The sequence below is a fragment of the Hippopotamus amphibius genome, chromosome 14 (assembly GCF_030028045.1).
Source record: "Hippopotamus amphibius kiboko isolate mHipAmp2 chromosome 14, mHipAmp2.hap2, whole genome shotgun sequence".
Lineage (NCBI taxonomy): Eukaryota > Metazoa > Chordata > Mammalia > Artiodactyla > Hippopotamidae > Hippopotamus > Hippopotamus amphibius.
Genome location: NC_080199.1, coordinates 69,203,314 through 69,225,951, shown reverse-complemented (window position 1 = coordinate 69,225,951; position 22,638 = coordinate 69,203,314). Strand labels below are relative to the sequence as shown.

At 36.0% G+C, this 22,638-nt stretch overlaps 1 protein-coding gene across 4 annotated transcripts in view; it reads left to right on the top strand.

The window, feature by feature from the left end:
* NBEA (neurobeachin) overlaps positions 1 to 22,638 on the top strand; it is a 625,442-nt gene that overhangs the window by 311,419 nt on the left and 291,385 nt on the right. For all 4 annotated transcript variants that reach the window (XM_057707391.1, XM_057707390.1, XM_057707389.1 and 1 more), the window contains 2 exons: positions 3,860 to 3,924; positions 22,236 to 22,344. In XM_057707391.1, the coding sequence (XP_057563374.1) occupies positions 3,860 to 3,924; positions 22,236 to 22,344 (174 nt within the window). The remainder of the gene's footprint in view (positions 1 to 3,859; positions 3,925 to 22,235; positions 22,345 to 22,638) is intronic.

Sequence of the window (22,638 nt, the reverse complement as noted above, 5' to 3'; positions counted from 1 at the left end):
TTTCTGACATGGCAAAATTGACAATGTAATAATATATAAACAGTGTGATAAGTTTCTAATACTTAAATTAAAAAAAATCTGAAAAACTTTGGAGAATCAAGTGAGAAAGCCTCACCATCACAAAAAGGCTCAAGAAGATTCTCTTGGGCAAGACTCCAGCTCTCCACTCTAACGTGAACTCTTCTTTAGGTAAGGAACTTTGAGAAAAGAGCAATTCTGTAACTTGAGGCTTTCTGAGGAAGGGGTTGAACTCAGATACAAAGCCTTTCAGTTGCATTACATTGTCACTAAAGAAATCAAGAATTATATTGCCTGCTTCTTCACAAAAACAATTCTGGACAAAAAAATATATATACATTGCAATGCTAAATTTTCATTCAAAATATGTCTTGCATGTTCAAAACCTCTCTATAATCTTATGAAATTATTTCCTTCTTGACAGTCTGTTAGTCCGTGTAGAGTACAAGTCTCTCCTCATTCTTCACAGAACCTGTGTAGCTTTACAATACTTCTGTAAACTGTTTCTTAGATCTGTATCCACCTTTCATCTGATTCTTTCCCTTAGAGTCATGTTTAGGGTTGTTCACGTGTTTGGTTCTTTCCTGCATTTTGAGTACTTGATGGCTTTGCACTCCTTTGCTCCATTGAGCTGAAGCTTGGTCACGTGACCTTCTTTGACCAGAAATGTGAGAAGAAGTGACATGTGTTACTTCTGGGCAGAAGCTATAAGAGCCAGTGATGCTTAAACCTCTTCTCTTTTCCCTCTGCCTTGGTTGCCTATAGTGTTCCAGACAATGGTTACATTTGTCAGCCTAGCTCCCAAGGTGAGGGTGATGATAAAACAGAGCAGAACACAGACAATGGACCTGGAAATTGAACAAGAAATAAACCTTTGTTTTTTAAGCCCCTGAGATTTGGGAGCTGTCACAACATAATCTTGTCTCTCCTGTTTGATATACTCCTCATTTTGACAGAGCACACCATCAGTAGGTTCTTTCTCTCTTCTTCAAAAAGAGTGGATGAAAAAGAAATGTTTATGCATATCTGAAAATGTAACTCTCTGCCCTCATATTTTATGGATAGTTTGGCTGGGTATAGTGTTCCGAGTATTATGTTCCTTGTGCTGTTGAAGGCATTGTTTTCTTTTCCTCTGTCTTCCAACTTTGCTTTTGAGAAGTCTAGTGTCAGTCTGATTCGTGATTCCTTGTATAAAGATATTTTTTCCTGTAACCTTTTCCTTAACCCTGGTTTTCTAAAAATTTATGATAATGTGTTTTACTGGGGATGTTATGTCATATATTTAATCCTAGGAAAAATTTTAAATTACTTTGGTAATTTCCTTTCTTCCATGTTCCCTATTCACTCTTTCTACAATTCCTACTCAATGGATATTGTTCTTTTATTGGAAAGTTCTCCAATTTCCTTATTTCTTTATCTCTCTTCTTATTGTTGCATCTCTTAATCTTTTTGTTTTATTTTCTGGGAAATATTTTCAACTTTGTCTTTTAAGCCTCCTTTTTTATGTCTGCAATCTCTTTGCATATCTCGACTATGTAATTACAATTTTTTTTCTGTTGCTTCACTGTCTCTCATTTTCAGATTTCCTTTTTTGTTGTTGCTGTTATAGTTTGTTGTAGTTTTCCTAGTATCCCGTTTCTACTATTGTCTTGGTCTTTGTCTTTCATGTCAGGATGCTAACTCTATGTAATGACTTCAAAAGTATGTTAGTAGCTCAAGCACCAGCTCATATGTGAGCTCTAGCACCTGCTCCAGCACCTGTAGAGCTAGAACCAGTTCTAGCATGAGTTCTAGAGCTACGTACAGCTTTGGGACCTGCTCCAGCTCCCGAGCTGAAGCCAGTAGTATACTATTACTAGAATCAGCTTTAGAACCAGCTATATAACTAGAGCCAGCTCCAGAGGTAGAAGCAGTTCCATCATTAACTGTAGCACCAGCTCCAGCAGCAGCTCCAGAGCTAGAGCAAATTCCACAATCAGTCCTAGCAGCATCTCTGAGCTAGAGCCAGCACCTGCACTAACTCTGGGATAAAGATAGGTGCAGCTGTAGAACTAGAGCCAACTCCACCACTGGCTCTTGTACCAGCTCCTTCTTAGTGCCTGCCCTGGCTTCAGTTCTAGAGCTGATTTCAGTTCCAGATCTAGTCATGTGCATCGCCTATTCTTACACCAGGCCTAGCACCAGTGCCAGAATTAGGGTCAGTCCCAGAACTGGAGCCAGTTCACAACCAGTTCTAGCACTACTGTCTGAGCTAGAGTCAGCTTTGGCACTAAATCCAGAGAGGGAGCTAGGGCCAGCAACACACCTAGAGCCAACTTCAGCAACATATCCAGTGCTAGCACCAGAGGTAAAGTCTCTCCACAGCTAGAGCCAGCTCAAGAACCAGCTCCTGGGCCAGTTCTGCAGCTTGAGACAGCACCAGCTTTAGTGCCAGCCCCTGATTCTGGTGCCAGCTCCAGCACCAGAGCTTTCCTTACCCTCTTCGAAAATGGCATCTTTTTTTATTTTTGTAGTTTTGCTGTTGTGTTTAATATTACTATATTTTAATTTTGCAATTCACATACAATAAAATTTTAATTTCTTAACCATTAGAAACTGATATTAGTGATTAAAGGGTCTTGTATTTTTTTATTTTCCTGAGCCAGTGTGTATACATGGATTATTTTCTTTTGAATAATGCTAGAATATTTTGCATCTGTTCTTAAATTTTGCTAGATCTTTTCTTGTCCCTTTCAGCTGCTACTTTTTCTAATCTTAAAATTGTGAATGGTTCCCAAGAATCAGCCTAGGTCTTTTGATCCTCTGTTTGTTTACTCTTCTTTGGAGACTAATGCTGTGCCTCAATTAATGCAAAATATATGGGGATAGTAGTAAGTCATTTTGTTAAAATATGGGGGAAAGCGTTGCCTATAACTGTTTTCAACAAAAATTATTTGAAAGTTTTAATAAGTTTGGTAAAATACAACAAAGATCTTGTCATTTGGATAAAAGTTATGGCAGCTGAAACACAATGGCTTTGCTAAAAAGAGAGTCATTTAGGCTTTTATTAGATCATTACTGTCCCCAGACTATCATATCCCTGTTTCCAAATTGTTGACTCTTTCTCCTTGGGAAATATAAATTTATGATTTGTTCTTCTAATTCTTCAGAAATTTACTCAGAACAGAGAATATTTACATAGCAAGTACCTACTTTGGGGAACCACATTTATTCCCAGCATGTGTGCAAAGCTTTAAAAAGAAATGTGGATCAGGAATAGAGTGCAGGATTGACATGGAGACTATGGTTCCTGAAGCTGAATTTGTGGCCAGCACTTATTTACTAGAAAGTCATGAAGGAAAAGTCTATAGATGAGTGACATGAGTAATCAATAAGGATTTTTGATAAAAATATATTAGGCAAGTATTTATTTGTAGTACCATTGAAAGGGATATAATTTTTAATCCAAAAAAATCATTTTGGCAGCTATATTAAAAAGACCAAAAAAATGAAATCACTGGAATAAATTAATAACCAAAAAGTTGTTTAAAGCATATTCTAAATATAGGAAGAGTGTAAAATAAGCAATATTTTATAGTCACAGTAAGATTTGTCCCTGTGATGATCTCACTTTCTATCTGTCCGCATCAGTGGGAATTCAAAAGCACCTTTTTAACTAAGTAATACAGGGCTGACTGTAAAATTTTGATTTCTCACAAAATAACATTTGTTAAAAATCTTTTAGAAAGATTTAGAAATAATATCACGTGGAAGTTATTAGCATCAACATGATCCTTAAACCAGATGTTACTTTCATTTACATGCTCCTTTTTCTTACACTTGGTTTGTTTTCTCCTTTTAGGAATGGCAAAATTCTATTCAGAAGAATGCAGGACTTGCATTTATTGAACTCATCAATGAAGGAAGGTAATTAATTTTACAATTTTAAGACAAGTCCGTGTGCAGTTTATTCCACTGGGTGACTGCTCTTTCCTACCATCTGTTCCAAAATGTGTAAGAAAATACATTTTAGTTAAATGATTTATCACACAGATACTTACACTTTAAAGGAGCAAAGTTTAAAATGTTTGACATTTTTATTTGGGGGAGGGGAAGCAGGTATGAAATAAAGGAACAAACTTTATAAGATTTTTGTGAGATCTGAACCACGTCTTACCCAGTAGTAAAGTTGTTTTACACAGATCAAGTGAGCCCAATCTGCAGTCCCATCTGCCACTCCATCTGTTTTCAGAGCCGTGTTCAGTGTTTACTCCCTCAGCCTGTCTCAGTTCATATGAAATAGTTTTATTCGACCATGCCATGCTATCTGGTATCCAACTGAAATTGTGAGAGAAGTTTAATATAGGAATTATAATGGTCGGGTTAGGAATCTATTTATACCATTGGTAAAATGATGCTGTGGTAAGATTATGAGCCCATTATTGCATTTATCACTTTATGATAAACTGCTGTTCACTGTGATTTTTCCAACACTTTATTGTAATGGATACACTAAGACATACGAAAGTGTCACCATTTTGACATGTTCAGCTTCTAGCAGCTGAAGACTTGCATCCTTTACAACTTGAGTTTCTTCTATGATACAGGGCCTTCTTTGGAAAACAATGACTGAAGATTTGGTGTAATCTAATTCTTATTTGAAACCAGATTTAATTAAGCTGATAAGGAAATAATGTAACTATATAAAACTTATCTTTATCAAGGGAGGTGTCATAAAAAATTTTACAAGATATTCTTTGAAACTTAGTTTGTATATGCTATAAAAACCCATTTTGAAAAAATTAACTTAAATGCAATTTAATATTTTTGTCCATCAATGTATTATATTCTGAGAAATAACCTGTGTTTTTATAACAATTCATCTTATTGTATATTTCTCACATAGATATTTTATGATTGAATTATTTTTAGTTATAATACTACAACTCTAAATACTAAAATCAATTTTGCAGGAAAATATTAGTTTTCTTGTATAGCATAAATAATTTTAAACATAGTAATACACTGTACTTCTTATAAAACTTTCTTGTGAAAAGAATTGATAATAATTATTATCCATCTTCAGGCATTGGAAAAATAGAAAAAAAATTTTTTTTTGCCCAGGCAGCTCATTGTCTTATCAGTTATAGAAATCTCTCATTTCACATACATGCTGGTTTTGCTAATTTGTTTCAATTGTGAAGTAAAATTAAGCTGTTATCAGTAACTCTGAAGAGTTAACAAACTGAACCTCCAGCATTTAAGATTATAGTTATTGTCTTAGAAAAGGAGAAGAGTGAATATTTTGCTAATAGAGGTTTTTAGCTTTTGACACTGTTTTGCTGTTCATTGGCAGTGTTTGGAGTTTATTTTGTTTTGTTTTAGGAAAGGAGTTGGAATTATAGAAGGTAGTTATAATTTTTTTAAAATTTTAACCCATGAAAACCTCAAAATGCTCATCATAATGTTCTTTGTGCCATTCTAGATTTGTATGTCCATTTTTTATACCAATAGTTCCTCCAATAAAGATAATTTTGGAACAAATATTGAAATATGGCTGGCTATAAATATACAAGAACATCTCATGTATACATTAACATAGCAGATATCTGTTCAGCACCTACTACATATGAAACACTATTATAGATGGTGGGAATAGAGAAGTGAATGAGACAAACATGGTTCTAAATTTTGGAGGAAAGACAGACATTAGACTAGCACATACAATAACACAGGGTGCTGTGATGGGGTGTTATAGGTACTAATGCAAGCATAAGGTAGAATCCTTAACCTAGTCTAGAAGGATGTATTCTCCAGTTGGTGGGGTTATCAGAGTTTTCAGAAAGTGTATTCAAGCAATGCCGATACCGTGAAACAAAAATAATCTTTCCAACAAATGGTGCTGGAACAACTGGACATCCACATGCAAAAAAATAAAGCCAGACACAGACCTTATACTCTTCACAAAACTTAACTCGGTGTGGACCACAAACCTAAATGTAAAACGAAAAACTATGAAACTCATAGAAGATAACAAAAGAGAAATTCTAGGTGACCTTGTGTTTGCTGATGGCTTTTTAGTTATGATACCAAAGGCATGATCCATGAAAGAAAGAATTGATGAGCTGGACTTCATTAAAATCAAAAGCTTCTGCTCTACAAAGACAGCGTCAAGAGAAAGAGAAGACAGCCACATACTGGGAGAAAATATTTGCAAAATACACACCTGCTAAAGGACTGTTATCTAAAATATATGAGGGGGAGTCGAAAATTTTTCGCACTCCGGCTGTAGAATTTACAGAAGTTTTACTATAACTGGAGTGCGGATAATTTTTGACTCATCCTCATACAAACTCTTAAAACTCAATAACTAAAGAAAACCTTTTCATTTCGGATTCTTTCATCTTGTAATACGCAATTAAAGTTCCAAAAGGCAACAAGAAAAGAAACAACCTGGTTAGAAAATGAGCCAAAGACCTTAACAAACTCCTAACCAAAAAAGATAAGCAGATGGAAAATAAGCATAGGAAAAGATGTTCCACATCATATGTCATCAGGAAAATGTAAATTAAAACAACAGTGAGATACCACTACACGCCTATTAGAATGGCCAAAATCCAGAATGCAGATTACACCAAATGCTGGTGAGGATGTGGAGCATCAGGAACTCTGATGCGTGGCGGGTGGGAGTGGAGAAAGGAACAGCCATTTTGGAAGACACGTTGATGTTTTTTATAAAACTAAACATATTCTTACCATGCAGTACAGTAGTCATGCTCCTTGGTATCTACCGAAAGGATTTAGAAACTTATGTCCACGCAAAAACCTACACATGGATGTTGTTTTTTTTTTTTAATATTAATTAATTTATTTCTTTTTGAAGTATAGTTGATTTACAATATTATATTAGTTGCAGGAGTACCACATAGTGATTCAATATATTCATAGATTATACTTCATTTAAAGTTACTGCAAAATAATGGCTACATTTCCCTGTGCTGTACAATATATCCTTATTGCTTATCTATTTCATACATAGTACTTTGTATCTCTTAATCTCATACACATATATGTAAATTTATTTTTTTTTAATTTTATTTATTTATTTATTATTTTTTGGGGGGTACACCAAGTTCAATCAACTGTTTTTATACACATATCCCCGTATTCCCTCCCTTCCTTGACTCCCCCCACCTCGAGTCCCCCCCACCCTCCCCGCCCCAGTCCTCTAAGTCATCTTCCATCCTCAAGTTGGACTCCCTTTGTTATACAACAACTTCCCACTGACTATCTGTTTTACAGTTGGTAGTATATATATGTCTGTGCTACTCTCTCGCTTCGTCTCAGCTTCCCCTTCACCCCCCGCCCCCTCCCAAACCTCGAGTTCTCCAGTCCATTCTCTGTATCTGCTTCCTTGCACATGGATGTTTATAATCATTTTATTCATAATTTTCAAAACTTGCAAACAACCAAGATGCACTTTAGTAAATGGATGGATAAATAAATATCCACTTATTTATATGATGCATCCAGACAAGGGAATATTTATTAATTAGTGCTAAAAAGGAATGAGCTATCAATCCATGAAAAGACATGGTGGAACTTTAATTGTATATTGCGAGATGAAAGAATCCAATATGAAAAGGCTACTGTATGATTCAACCCACGTGACATTACGAAGAAGGCAAAACTATGGACACAGTGAAAAGATCAGTGATTGCCAGGAATTAGGGGAAGGGAGGGATGAATAAGCAGAGCAGAGAGGATTTTTATGGCAATGCGTATACTCTGTATGATACTATAGTAGTGGATACATGTCACTTTACATTTGGCCAAATCCTTATAATGTTCAACACCAAGAGTGAATCCTAGTGTAAAGTATGGACTTTGGGTCATAGTGCTGTGTATTAATGTAGGTTCATCATTTGTAGCAAATGTAACCAGTCTGATGGGGGATGGTAACATGGGGAAGAGGATGGGTTGGGGGTAGAGGGGTGTCTGGGTAATCTGTATCTTCTCTTTATGCTTGCTGTGAACCTAAAACTGCTCTTAAAACTAGTCCTATAAAGAATGAAAGGAGGAGGCCCCCTCACCAAGAGATATATATCTAAACAGAATGCCATCTTAGTTGAGAACTGAGAGGTTATTGGGACATAGGTGAAAGAAAAAAAAAAATAGAGGAATAAAATTCTGGGCTGAGAGAATAGTATAGTGCAAAAGCCTGGAGGCAAGAGATAGCAAGACATGTTGCTGGAGTGCTCTTTTCAGTCAGCCAGTAGCTATTTCAGTGCATGTTGTACACCAGCCACAGAGAGGCAGGCAAGGGTCATCCCTTCATGGCGTGTGTAAGCTGTACTACGGGTGCAGGGCTGTAGTTGAAGAGGTTTGGCATAATCTACAGAGTGAAATGCATTTCTGGGGCTGAAGAGTGGAACTGAGATACTGATCTTAAGTTTCAGAATCCTTTTGAAGAGAATGGTGTCATAGACCAACCAGTAGTGGCTATGAGGATAAAAGAAGTGGACAAATTTGAAGCATCTTTTGAAAATTAAATCTATAGACTTGCTGATAGATTGGATGGTAAGAGGGGAAAGGAGGAATCATAGGTACTTTGATGTCTCACTTTGATAGCTGAATGATTATCACTGATGAATATAGATGCAAAAATCCTCAACAAAATATTAGCAAACGGAATCCAACAGTACATTAAAAAGATCATATACCACGATCAAGTGAGGTTTATCTCTGGAATGCAAGGATTCCTCAATGTCTGCAAATCAGTCAGTGTGTTACATCATATTAACAAATTGAAGGATAAAAACCGTATGATAATCTCAATAGATGCAGAAAAAGCTTTTGACAAAATTCAACATCTATTTATGATAAAAACTCTCCAGGAAGTGGGCATAGAAGGAAATTACCTCAACATAATAAAAGCCGTACATGACAAACCAATAGCCAACATCTTTCTAAATGGTGAAAAACTGAAAGCATTCCCTATAAAAACAGGAACAAGACAAGGGTGTCCGCTCTCACCACTGTTATTCAACATAGTTTTGGAAGTTTTAGCCACAGCAGTCAGAGAAGAAAAAGAAATAAAAGGAATCCAAATTGGAAAAGAAGAAGTAAAAATGTCAATCTTTGCAGATGACATGATATACATGGAAAACCCTAAAGATGCTACCAGAAAACTGCTATCACTAATCGATAAATTTAGTAAAGTAGCACGATACAAAATTAATACACAGAAGTCTCTAGCATTCCTATATGCTAACAACGAAAGATCAGAAAGAGAAATTAAGGAATCACTCCCATTTACCACTGCAACAAAAAGAATAAAATACCTAGGAATAAACCTGCCGAAGGAGGCAAAAGACCTGTATGCGGAAAACTGTAAGACACTGATGAAAGAAATCAAAGACAATACAAACAGATGGAGGGACGTACCATGTTCTTGGATTGGAAGAATCAACATTGTGAGAATGACTATCCTACCCAAAGCAATTTACAGATTCAATGCAATCCCTATAAAATTACCAATGGCATTTTTCACAGAACTGGAATAAGACATTTTACAATTTCTCTGGAAACGCAAAAGACCCTGAATAGCCAAAGCAATCTTGAGAAGGAAAGACAGAGCTGGAGGAAGCAGGCTCCTGGCTTCAAACTATACTACAAGTCTACAGTGATCAAGACACTATGGTACTGGCACAAAAGCAGAAATATAGATCAATGGAACAGAATAGAGATCCCAGAGATAAACCTACACACATAAACCCACGTTATCTTTGACAAGGGACTCAAGAATATACCATGGAGAAAAGATAGCCTCTTCAGTAAATGGTGCTGGGAAAATTGGACAGCTACATGTAAAAGAATGAAAGTAGAATACTTCCTAACACCATACACAAAAATTAACTCAAAGTGGATTAAAGATCTAAATGTAAGTCCAGACACTACAAAACTCTTAGAGGAAAACATAGGCAGAACACTCTGTGACATAAATCAAAGCAAGATCCTTTTTGACCCACCTCATAGAATTATGGAAATAAAATAAAAAATAAACAAATGGGACCTAATGAAACTTAAAAGCTTTTGCACAGCAAAATAAACCATAAAAAAGAAGACAACCTTCAGAACGCAAGAAAATATTTGGCAACAAAGCAACTGACAAAGGATTAATCTCCAAAATATACAAGCAGCTCCTGCAGCTCAATGTCAAAAAAGCAAATAACCCAATCCACAAATGGGCAGAAGACCTAAATAGACATTTCTCCAAAGACATGCAAATGGCTAATAAACACATGAAAAGATGCTCACCATCATTAATCATTAGAGAAATGCAAGTCAAAGCCACAATGAGGTATCACCTCACACTGGTCAGAATAGCCATCATCAAAAAATCTAGAAACAATAAATACTGGAGAGGGTGTGGAGAAAGGGGAACCCTCCTGCACTGTTAGTGGGAATGTAAATTGGTACAGCCATTATGGAAAACAGTATGGAAGTTCCTTAAAAAACTAAAAATGGAACTACCATATGACCCAGCAATCCCACTCCTGGGCATATAACCTGAGAAAACCATAATCCAAAAAGAAACATGTACCACAATGTTCATTGCAGCACTATTTACAGTAGCTAGGACATGGAAGCAACCTAATGTCCATCAACAGATAAATAAATAAAGATGTGGCACATATATACAATGGAATATTACTCAGCCATAGAAAGAAACGAAACTGAGTTATCTGTGGTGAGGTGGATGGACCTAGAGTCTATCATACAGAGCAAAGTAAGCCAGAAAGAGAAAAACAAATACCATATGCTAACTCATCTATATGTAATCTAAAAAAATGGTACTCATGAACCCAGTGACAGGGCAAGAATAAAGATGCAGATGTAGAGAATGGACCTGAGGACATGAGGCGGGGGGTGAAAGGGAAGCTGGGATGAAGTGAGAGAGTAGCATTGAGATATATACACTACCAAATGGAAAATAGATAGCTAGTGGGAAGCTGCTGCATAACGCAAGGAGATCATCTCTATGATGGGTGATGATTTAGAGGGATGGGTTAGGGAGGGTGGAAAGGAGTCAAAAGAGGGAGGAGATATGGGCATATATGTATAAATACAGCTGGTTTACTTTGTTGTGCAGCAAAAACTGGCACAACTGTGTAAAGCAATTATGCTCCAATAAAGAGCTTAAAAAAATAGCTGGATGATTGATAGTCTAAGATAGTTTGCTTAAAACAATACAGAAGGAAGGATTTGAATTCGGTGAGAGATGTATTTACTTTCAGTTACACTGAATTTTGTCCAGCTTGAAAGAGATAGCTAATATTGAGGTTTAAACTCAGGAGTCCTCAGTTTGCATATAGTAGATGGGAAATAAGGATATAGCTTGATGCTCAAGGAGAGTGTGTGGAGTGAGTGGAAACCTGTGGCCAGGCTCTTGCTGCTGGGAATCCTCTTTCCCCACATCTTCACATGATTGGCTCTTCCCATCATTGAGGAATCAGCTTAAATGTCACACTCCCGGAGAAGCTCCCCTGACTATCTTATTGTGTTATCCCACTTCTATTGCATGAGTCTGTTTTAACATTCAGTAACATTGTCTCAAAGTATTTTCTTTGTTTACGTCTTCTGGCTAAAATGTGCTTCCCTTAAGAACTCTTGTCTTATTCTCTGTCTTATTTGCTGATATATCCCTGGTTTCTGGAATAATGCCTAGCTGCTAGTTTACAATCACAAATATTTGTTGAAGGAATGAAGAAAAGGGTGTTGAGTAGAATCTTTGAGAAGGAATGAATAGTCAACAAGAGAGTTTTTCAATCAGGATTAAAGGGACAACTGGTTTCAGTGACAAGAGGGTCATGTTGATTTCATTCAGGCGTATACTGTGTACTAAAGATGCTGGGTATAGAGCCAGGCCCTGCGCTAATAAAGCTTTCAGTCCGGTGGGAGCAACAGTCTTAGGTTAAATAATTGCTGATGATTACAGTAATGTGCCAAAAGGCCAGTAGAAGATGGGGGCAGATAATTGAGGGAAGTAACTTTTGAGAAAGTGGGGATTTAACTAGAGTATTAGGAACAGTAGTAGGATGTTTTCAGGTGAGGAGTGAGTTGGAGGTGAGTACAAACAGTAAGTACTTAGAACTATAAGAAGGGGAAAGGGTGGTTACTGGTGGTGGATATGGTTTTTAATTTGGGGTGGGAGGGTAGAAGGAAGGATTTGAATATTTTAAAATGCTGATGGAAAGAAGCCAGTACAGCAGGAAAGAAAGATTTCTACTCAACTGAAAGTGTACAGTCTCTGAGAGGGACGAGGCGGAGGAACAGGGGTTAGCCTTTTATGCACAAGCACTGAGAAAATGATGCAGGCAGTGAAACTGATAGCAGGATTCAGAGGTTTTCTGTAATGATGCTTTCTGTTTCTCTATAAAGTGGCAGGTAGGGCCATTTTCTGAGAATGAAGGAAATTTGGGGAGGTGTTATACTTGAGAAGAGTGGAAAATGTTGAAAATAGCCAGTGTAGAGAAACTGGGGAGAGAAATGACTAAGGAAACGTAGACTTGCCAGTGTTTGGGGGACCTGACTGAGGTTGCTGTCTTCACTATTGTAATGTTTTCCCCAGTAGTCCACAGCACAGAGACCACGGGCATTGCTTTAGGACATCCACTTCTCTAACTTTAGTGAAAATAATCTCTTCTCTGAGCACCAACCCCTCTGCATCCCTAATCTGGATTAGGTGCCTTCCAGTGTTCTCCAGCCACCTTCCATCCCCCCCGCCCCAACCGGTGTATACCTACCATACCATAGTGTTAGTGACTGTTTATTTGTAGTGTCTTTTTTATGGCTATTTCCACAGAGCCGATTATGACATGGAGCATATGTGTGTTATCTGTACCAAGTTCAAATACCAGTTCTCCTGTTGATAAACTCTTAGAGTCTAGGCATGTAACATTATCCCCCTCTGACACTGTTTCATATCTTGCCTAATTTCCCTGAAGGTTGGAAGTAATATATGACATTTATTACAACCACAGTAATATAGACACTTTAAAAATGGTAGTTTTTTTGTTATTTTTTGTTACTACATACAGTATATATTCACAATTTTGGTGACTCCTATCTTTAGTTTGGTCCATTTCCTTTCAGTTTAGACCTTTCACTTCCATAAATTTGAACTGAGAGTTCCAGATCAAAAAAAATACCATATTCAGATAGTTGGGATGTAGTTACAGTAAAGACACATTACTCTGTTTATCTGGCTTCTATTTGTTGATGCCAACTATATGCTAGGCACAAATTAGGTTCTTTACCTACATTTTTATCTCATTTCCATGGACATACAACATTTTTCTTAAGTTTTTCTAATACTGTAAAGTGAAACATACAAAATATTTTCTCTTGGTTGTTAGAATCTTAGTCTTTAATTTTCCTTGTGGGAATGAAGATAAAAATCTTTAAGTGGAAATTGTTATAAATGTTTATCCTACTTAACAGCTACACTTATGAACATAATTCATCAATCATAGCTGGAGAAAGCAATTGTGCAGTTGTCTACAGTTAACAGGACAAAAACAGTTGATGAATGTGCAGCTGAATTAAACTACTCCCTAGGACAGGCTGAAATTATAAACTGGATCATTTAAAGGAATCTAACAAAGGATCTTTATAATTAAAACAAAGCAAGGTTAATGGGATGTAAAATTGCCTATAATATCTTGGCAATAATAATTGGATTTTAAATTATTAAAATATGAATTGAACTATAAAGCAAATAAGAAAGACTTTTAAATTATAGAACTTGAGTGATCTTTTGAAATAAATTAATCATTTGCCTAAAATAAACCTTTATCGCTCTTTTGGAAGCATATAGGATATAATTAATGCATATTCATAACAAGCCAGAACGTATTCTTGCTTAGCACTGAATTTGCCCTGTGATTCTCAAGATTCCAATTTTTTGTTTTGTTCTTTAAAAAATATATACCTTACATTTCTTCTGTTTTGAAAAAGAGAAGCATATCGTATTCAAGTATAATTATTTAGTGGCTCAAATTTGAATAGCCTCTTTACCAAATGTTATAGTTCTAATATGCTTGAGTTTGTTTCATATCCTTGATTTGGCAAAAACTGTGTTTAAAAAAAAAAAAAGCACCTTGCAGCACCATAAGAAACTTTTTTCTTAGAGTCGAGAATCTGATTTAATTTTGAATCAAGAAATCCTGGAAATTCCTGGAAAATGGAAATTCCCTCTATATTTTTTCATATAGTGCCTAATTTATACTTTTTCATACTACTATGTTATCCATTTTATACATGTAGTAAGTTATTAAACATACTGAGGTTTGTAAAAAATTGGGTAAAAAAAAAAATCTGTGCTTGTACAAAATTAATTGCATAGGTCTTAAACAGTATTGCTAATTTATAGACTTAACTTTAGACATTGGTAATAAATAATATATTTACCTAAAACTAAGATAAACAACTCCCACTTAATAATGGCTAGATTTTAAATAAAAAGGAAATATATTTCAAAATTAGTAATCATATACTTTATTTGAATTACATTTTAACCGTGTTTAAGACATATCTGCATATGCATGTATATTGAGATTTTTTTTTTCTTCTGAGAACAACTTTACATATACTTTCCTTCTAGGCACCATTATTTTAGCTTTGGTGAGAGCTAAGTAATATTTCACAAACACTAATAGTTCTTCGTAGTTAAAAAAAAAAAAAGGGAAAGGTGCCCTATTTTTGGTATAGTCATTTCTGTACCATATTTCTTCCTGTTTCATATTTCTTAGAGACATAAAGTTTTGTTGTTGTTATTGTTCTTCACTTACATATTGCAAGCAAATGCCAGCCAAGATTCAAATGATACGTCTTTATTAGAAAACTTTGATTTAGTTTTTGTGCCCATTCTGACACAACCAGGATCAATTGGTAACAGAGGAGACTAGAGTTGGCCTTTGCATTTGTGGATGGTATGTCGTTTAAAGAATAGACACAGTGAGAAGTGAACTACCAGGTTACAGGAGAGCCAAAGCTACCGTGAAGATATATAGTGTGTGTGGTCAGTCCACGGATGAACTAAAGGTGAGAGGTAAAGGAACAGAATGAGCAACCCAGAGTATGGTCATGGCTAGGGCCATTAGTTTTAGTCTTGGAACTCTTCCCAAGGTGCCCAGGGAATTGAAGCATTGATTATAGGCTGATTAGTTCCCATGTTGGTAAAGTGAGAACACATCGACGATTTATATCTCAGTTGCTGTGTACAGACCAACGTGTGAGAAAACAGAATACTTACCTTATAATGTGACTGTTATGAAGAGTCACAGTCCAAACTGGACAAGGATTAAGAAAAAGTTGTTATTTTCTAATTACCAAAGGTAGTGTAATACCTGTACAAGTATTCCTGAAGTTCTTAACACTTGTGTAAATAATTACAATACATACAGAAAAAAACCTGAATAAATACTTGCAAAATACTCATTAAATAGTTTTAGCAGTGGTTCAAACACGTTTTACATCTGGTCTTCATCTCAAAGTAATTTGTAATTGAGAAGTTATGGTTTACATGCACAAAAAATTAAACAGGTCAAGGTGTCATAGACAGTGTATAACTAAGTGTAACAAAAATGATATAAAAATTGCATTGACTTAAGAAGAAGGACCTATTTTATGGACAATAACGATTGGGGAAGGCTTCTTTTCAGAGACAGGACCTAATAAACAAGTATAGGCACACAGTGTGGGATCAAAAAATAGAAAAAAAAATCAACCCTGGCTTTTATGAAAATTAAGATTTAAAACAACAGAAAATACTTTTATTCTTTATTATCTAAAAAAGCAAATATGGACATAATTTTATTTGAAAAGTTATAATCTGTCTTTGAGCTCTAAATTATTCTTTTTTTTGAGCTCTATATAAAAATAATAAAATTATAAATTTTTCTAAATTTTTTAATAGTCTATTAAACAACTCTAGCACAGGAAGAAATTGAACTCTTCTGATCCAGCCAGCCTCTTCCTTGCAGTGTCACCAGAAGCTCTGTGCCTTTCTTTTAAGATTTTGGAGCCAGAGAAAGTGACAATGAGTTGTTACATCTGCTGCTAACACTGTGTGGCCACTTCACTTCCAATCAGGGTCTGTCTTCTTGACTAAATAAATCAATATCTAAAAATCTAATCTTATAGCCTGGGCATGCACTATTTCTTCCAGTTTATAGGATATCTGAGACAGTGCACACCCATTTTCTAATCAGAAAACTAAAACTCAGACAGACAAGGAAAATTATTTGTCCAAGTTTATAACACTAATAAAAGACAGAACTTAAATATAAACTAGTTCTGCCTTCTGTCCCCTCATTCGTCTATAAATGATGAAAGACTAGTTTGTCTGACCTCTCATATTGCCTTTTCTACTGACATTTTTTTTCTTTCAATCAAATTACAGGAATTATTTATATTTAAAATTCAGAATCTAAGGGTCTCATGTCAATGACAATCAATTTAAATTATAACAAACTGCATAAAATTAGAAACTTCCTAGAAAATCAGAACTTGCCACAATGATATCTGTTCCATTTGGAAGAGAATACCTTGTTTTGTCTCCCAATTTCTTCTTTCCTGTATCCATGACAACTCTGTTTTAGAACACGAATGAATAAGATTGAATGAATTGTTTTTTTTTTTCTGTTTCCTTTGAAAAATAAATTTACAGTAGAAGATGAAGACCCTTTACTTCCTATGTTGTACAGATACTGCAAGGAAGAAAATGTTCCGTAATTACCAGGTTATCTGATATTTTTATTTACCTCTTTTTTATGTGCTAAATGTATCATAGAATTTTATAGTGTTAAATTACCTTATCATTAAAATTCTATTTCTTCTTTGCCCCTCCTTCCCACATCACCTTCTCATGTACTCATTCAGTCATTTTCCCATTTAGTCATCTGTTATTGGTGAGCCATATTTCATGACAGGTACCACATAAATCATGTTGGATACAAAGATGAATAGGGATTGTACCTCATTTAATGAACTTCACATTCTAGGAGAGAGAGACTTGTTAAAAGGAAAAGAGAGGGAAAAAAAAAAAACATAATACACTGTGATAAATATTATAATGCCTAGAACATTTCAGGAATTGGGAGAAGGCCTCTTAGTTGTCTTGAGAGGCGGGAGTGGCAAGGGTTACAGGAAGAAGACATGGCACATATAGAAATCCTGAAATAGCAGGAGCCATTAAAAGAACGAGGAAGGTTTTTCTAGAACATAGAAAAAAATATGCTAAAGAGGCCGCAGATAAGGTTAGAAAAGTAGACCGATATCTGTGTATAATGTTTGACTGTGATCCTGTCCATTAAAAGTAGCCATTGAAGAAATTTAGGTGTAAATAACACTAATGGCAAAGCAAAAAATGTATCAGAAGGATGGAAGATTTCAGGGAGGCAGAGAAATTAGGAGGCTACCATAATTGGATGAGAGTTGATTAAGGCTTGGATTAAAACAATGTTAAAGTAATGAATGGATTAAAAATATATTATGGAGGTAAAATTAACAAGACTGGTGATTAATTTAATGTAGGTTGATCTTAAAATCACATTTCAACAGACTGAAAAGTGAATAAAGCTGTATGGGTCACTCAGTGATCTGAGGTTGTCTTCTGCTACAGAATATTCATATCCTACATAGGATATACTCTTTGAGGCAACATGGGTCTTATAAATGGTTTAGGCATGGTTTAGGTTTCTCCAGGGCCACATCTCCCCCTGTAAATTGGTGTCTGAAGAAGTAGGAATGCCCTGGGGACATATGTCTAAAGCAGCAATGCTGTTAGGATTTTGAACCTTTAGCCAGGAATTAAGTACAGAACCTAGCCTGAAACTTTCATGCTAAGCCAAGACCCTTAAGAGAGGCTGACATGGTTCTGGTGGGCTCTCCTTGATCTCAAACGAAATAAGAGCAAATACTTACCCAAGTTAGGTCTGTTGGATTCCCACTGATCAAGACCAGAAATGAGATAACAAAGAGTACTAAATATATGAAAATCAACAAGGAAAAAAACCAAAAAATTTAAATCCCCAAGGACTACCAAGATTAGAATTGTGAAATACAACAAATAAAATAGCACAAAATTGAATGAATAAAAAGAGACCATCAAAATGAACAGGAAGATTTGAAAAATTGAAAATTATAGAATTTAAAAATATAGTTTGGAAAAAACTCCACGTATTGATGATTTATCAGATTAGACAAAGATGGAGGGAATCAGTGACTTGGAACATATATTTTGAAACTTTTACCCAGAATGCAGGAAGAGAGAGAAATGAAAAATGAAAGTGATGTTGAGATATGGAGGTAGAATAAGAAAGTTTAATTTACAAATCATCAGAATTGAAAAAGGAAAAAAAAGAGTAGGTGAGATGAAATATTTTAAAAGATGATGGCTGTGAATTTTTAGAAATTGATCGAAAAGTAAGACTATAGTGATACAGAAGTCACAATATACTTTAAGTAGAATAAATAAAAAGAAACCCGTACTAGATATACAGTATTGAAACTGGACAGTGCCAAAAATAAAGAGATAGAAGCACCCAGAAAGAAAGAACTGATCATCTACAAAAAGGAAAACTTAGAATAACAGCAAGAAAGAAAGCTGGAAGAAAGTGACATAATACTTTCAGCGTTTGAAAAAAAATTAATTCTCAATAACTGTCTATGCAACAAAAATATTTTCAAAAATCATTGGGGGGGTGTGATGGTGGAGTAATTTTGCAACATTTTAACTTACTCTAGTCCCAGCCTTTGCTCCCCAGTTCAAAGGAAGCCATTAAAAAAACTGCACACAGTATAAGCATTGTACCAGAGGGAGCATAGTAGACCTCATTAGCAAAGAATTTTAAATCACTTACTTGCTCTGATCTGTCTGGTAACTCCCTGGAAGAATGGCTTAAAAGATTTGTTTTATTTTGCCTAACTTGGAACTGGCCTAGAATGGAAAAAAAAAAAAAGTTGCTCTCCTGAGAGCATTTGTTGAAGGCATTTATAGGCTAATATCATAGGTTACCACTGCCTGAGGTGATAGATAACAGTTGAGGCAAATGCTAGACAAACCAAAAAGCTTGGGAGGAACAGCTGGGCAATGAAATGTACACAAGGGCTTTAAAAAGCTCTGACATATTCCGGGAAATCTAAAGGGCCCTCCACATGCCTAATATTGTGTTCATGTTCTGGAAAGACCTGAGAAGGCCCCAAACTCTCACCTTCTGCTGACACTGGGACGCTATGGAAGCAGGAAGTAAATGCAAAGGTAGAGTTGAAACCTGCCTGGCTGAGTATTCATGAGCAGTCCAAACACACACACAGCTCCTTAAGAAAGTCTGGGAGATTTTTTTGGATTCGGGCATTTAAAGAAATCTCTGTCTAATCATTAGCTGCCACTAACATGAAACAGAGACTTCAGTGACCACGCATGACAAAGAATACAGACTAACGAACTTGGTTTAGAAAAGTCAACTCAAGTTTCCTCAGAGGTCCAGATGTTAGACTGAGGAGGGAGACCCACGTCTTCACCTAGAGTTACATATTTCCTGAGCAATTGCAGCAGGCAGATCAGGAATTGAGGGAAGGTGCTGGCAAAAGAATGATTAAAGCATGGACTGGGGGGATCCAAGGTTGGTGGGAAAGGAAATAAATCTGAGCAGTGGATGAAGAACTAAGAGAAAATAGAGGGAGCAAAGAAGTAGAAGTTGGTAGTAGAGCTTATTTTTGCCTGGGGCCAGGGAGGGACCGGTGAAGGGGAGAGGGAGTAGTTAGGATAGGAGATTGTGACCACAGAAGATTGTTGCGGCTTAAAGATTTAAGAAGTGAAGCTGATTATGGCCAGTAGAGTGCATTCCGAAGTGATACAGAATTGAAGATTCTAAAGGAATCTTAGATTTAGGGATTTTTAGTTCCTCTTTAAAAGGTCAGGGAAATAACTCAGTTTCATTCCTTTTTATGGCTGAGTAATATTCCATTGTATATATGAGCCACATCTTCTTTGTCCATGCATCTGTTGATGGGCATTTAGGCTGCTTCCATGTCCTGGCTATTGTAAATAGTGCTGCAGTGAACATTGTGGTACATGTTTCTTTTTGGATTATGGTTTTCTCAGGGTGTATGCCCAGGAGTGGGATTGCTGGGTCATATGGTAGTTCTATTTTTAGTTTTTTAAGGAACCTCCATGCTGTTTTCCATAGTGGCTGTACCAATTTACATTCCCACTAACAGTGCAGGAGGGTTCCCTTTTCTCCACACCCTCTCCAGCATTTATTATTTCTAGATTTTTGATGACAAAATTGAATTATTTGTAGTAAGGCAGATGAACCTAGAGTCTGTCATACAGAGCGAAGTAAGCCAGAAAGAGAAAAACAAATACCGTATGCTAATTCATATATATGGAATCTAAAAATATCATCCTGAAGGACCCAGTGACAGGGCAAGAATAAAAATGCAGATGTAGAGAACGGATTTGAGGACACAAGTGGGGATGGGGGGTGGGGGAGCCAGGACGAAGTGAGAGAATAGCATTGACGTATATACACTACCAAATGTAAAATAGGTAGCTAGTGGGAAGCTGCTGCATAACACAGGGAGATCAACTCCATGATGGATGATGACTTAGGGGGCTGGGATAGGGAAGGTGGGAGGGAGGGGATACGGGGATATATGTATAAATACAGCTGATTCACTTTGTTGTGCAGTAAAAACTGGCACAACAGTGTAAAGCAATTTTATTCCAATAAAGAGCTTAAAAAAGAAAATATCAGGGAATTGTGAGTTACTGTGGTGAATGGTTTCCCAGGTGGCTAATGAGGTCACCCAGAATGACACGAAGTCAAATAAGAAGATGCATAGAAGTAAACCATCATACATTAGTTGATGTATCACTCATACATGTCAGAGCTAGGAGGACAGACTTTCAGACAACTGATACAGTTTCGCTGGTGTATGTGAGCTATGAGTCCCCCTGTCTCTGCCGCCATGCCTCTTGACTTGGCCCATCCAATGTTTTGCTTCTGCGAACAGCACTTATTAACCAGCCAGACCCTGAGTCTCTCATTTCCTGCTGTCTTCTGTTAATCTATTTAAATGTTGTAATCTGCAGTAATTTGCACATATTAGATTTCTTTCTGGCTTTCTTCATCCTTCATGCACTAGACAAAGCCATTGAACGAAATACTCTGATCTCTCACATCTCTTTTCTCTTTTGAAGACTATCTGTAAAATACAGACCAATGATGTCATCGAAAGTTACTATTTGGAGTTTAGCCTTTCTTTAACTTTTATTTTTCCAGCTCCCTCAGTGGTTAACTTTAAGACTATCTGTATGATTGATTGCCCTCTGACATTACTTACAGAGGAGTTTGAGCCTTCTTTCCCAAGTATTGTGATTTCTAGCAGATTCCCGTAACTGTTGTGTTCTTTGAATAATTTATGTTGTCGTTAACTTTTGTGCTGAAAACTAGACCATATTCCCATTGGAATGTGCCTTTGTCCCTCTTATGTGATTGGAGAGCTACTGCTACATGTTTCCAAGTGATCTCTCCACCTGTCCTGCTGCTGTGCAAGATTTTAGTGGTGCCTCCATCATGCTATCAGGAAGTTCCCATTGGTCCTAGAGTGACAGTCATAATTTAACCTGAATCTCATCATAGAGTAACAAAATCTGTCAGAACACACATGGATTTTGAAAAGATTTCTACTGAGAACTATCTTGAATTCAGTGCTGCTCAGAACTCATTTCAAGGTAGTTTCATCTTAAAATTAAGAATCTTAGCATTTAAGTGAATTTTAGATGTCATTTAATCCTGTTGTCTGTATTAATTAAAGAATCCAATCTATAAATTTCCTACCATATGGTCACCCAGCTTCTGTGTGAAAATTTACTTCCATGACAGTGGATTCTGTTATTTTAACCATTTTAAAAGTGTCAAAAATCCTTGGTTTTTATTGCATTAAATTACTTTATTGAATTAACTGAATCATTTGTTCACAAGACACACTGTATTTGAGGCATTACTGTAACAATTTAACAGCATATTTTTAATTGTATGATTTAGCCTTATCTAAAATTTATGCATAGTTAATATTTGCAATACTGAAATTTGTTATTGAAAACAAATTGCATTAAACAAAGCTATTAAGAATAATAATTCCAAAGGTATTTTTCTTTTCAGATTGCTATGCCATGCTATGAAGGACCATATAGTTCGTGTTGCAAATGAAGCTGAGTTTATTTTGAACAGACAGAGAGCTGAGGATGTACATAAACATGCAGAGTTCGAGGTAAGGTTTGGGGAGTGAATTCTGCTTTTCTATTATAAGTCAGTTGTCACCAATGGTAACTTTACATAAGTTTTTTTTAAGAGAAACATTTCACTGAAGGCATTTCAGTTGTTTTTAAAAACTTTAGTAAATGTCAAAACACAGAGCGCTTGTTTATTCTTACCTCATTTGCAAAATGAAAAGACCCCCTCCTGCCTAACCACTTGGTAGACTGAAATGGTTCTGACTTATCGTTAAAAGCAAATACAGTTTTACAATGCAATTCCTTTAGTAATTTTTAAGCATAGTTTACAC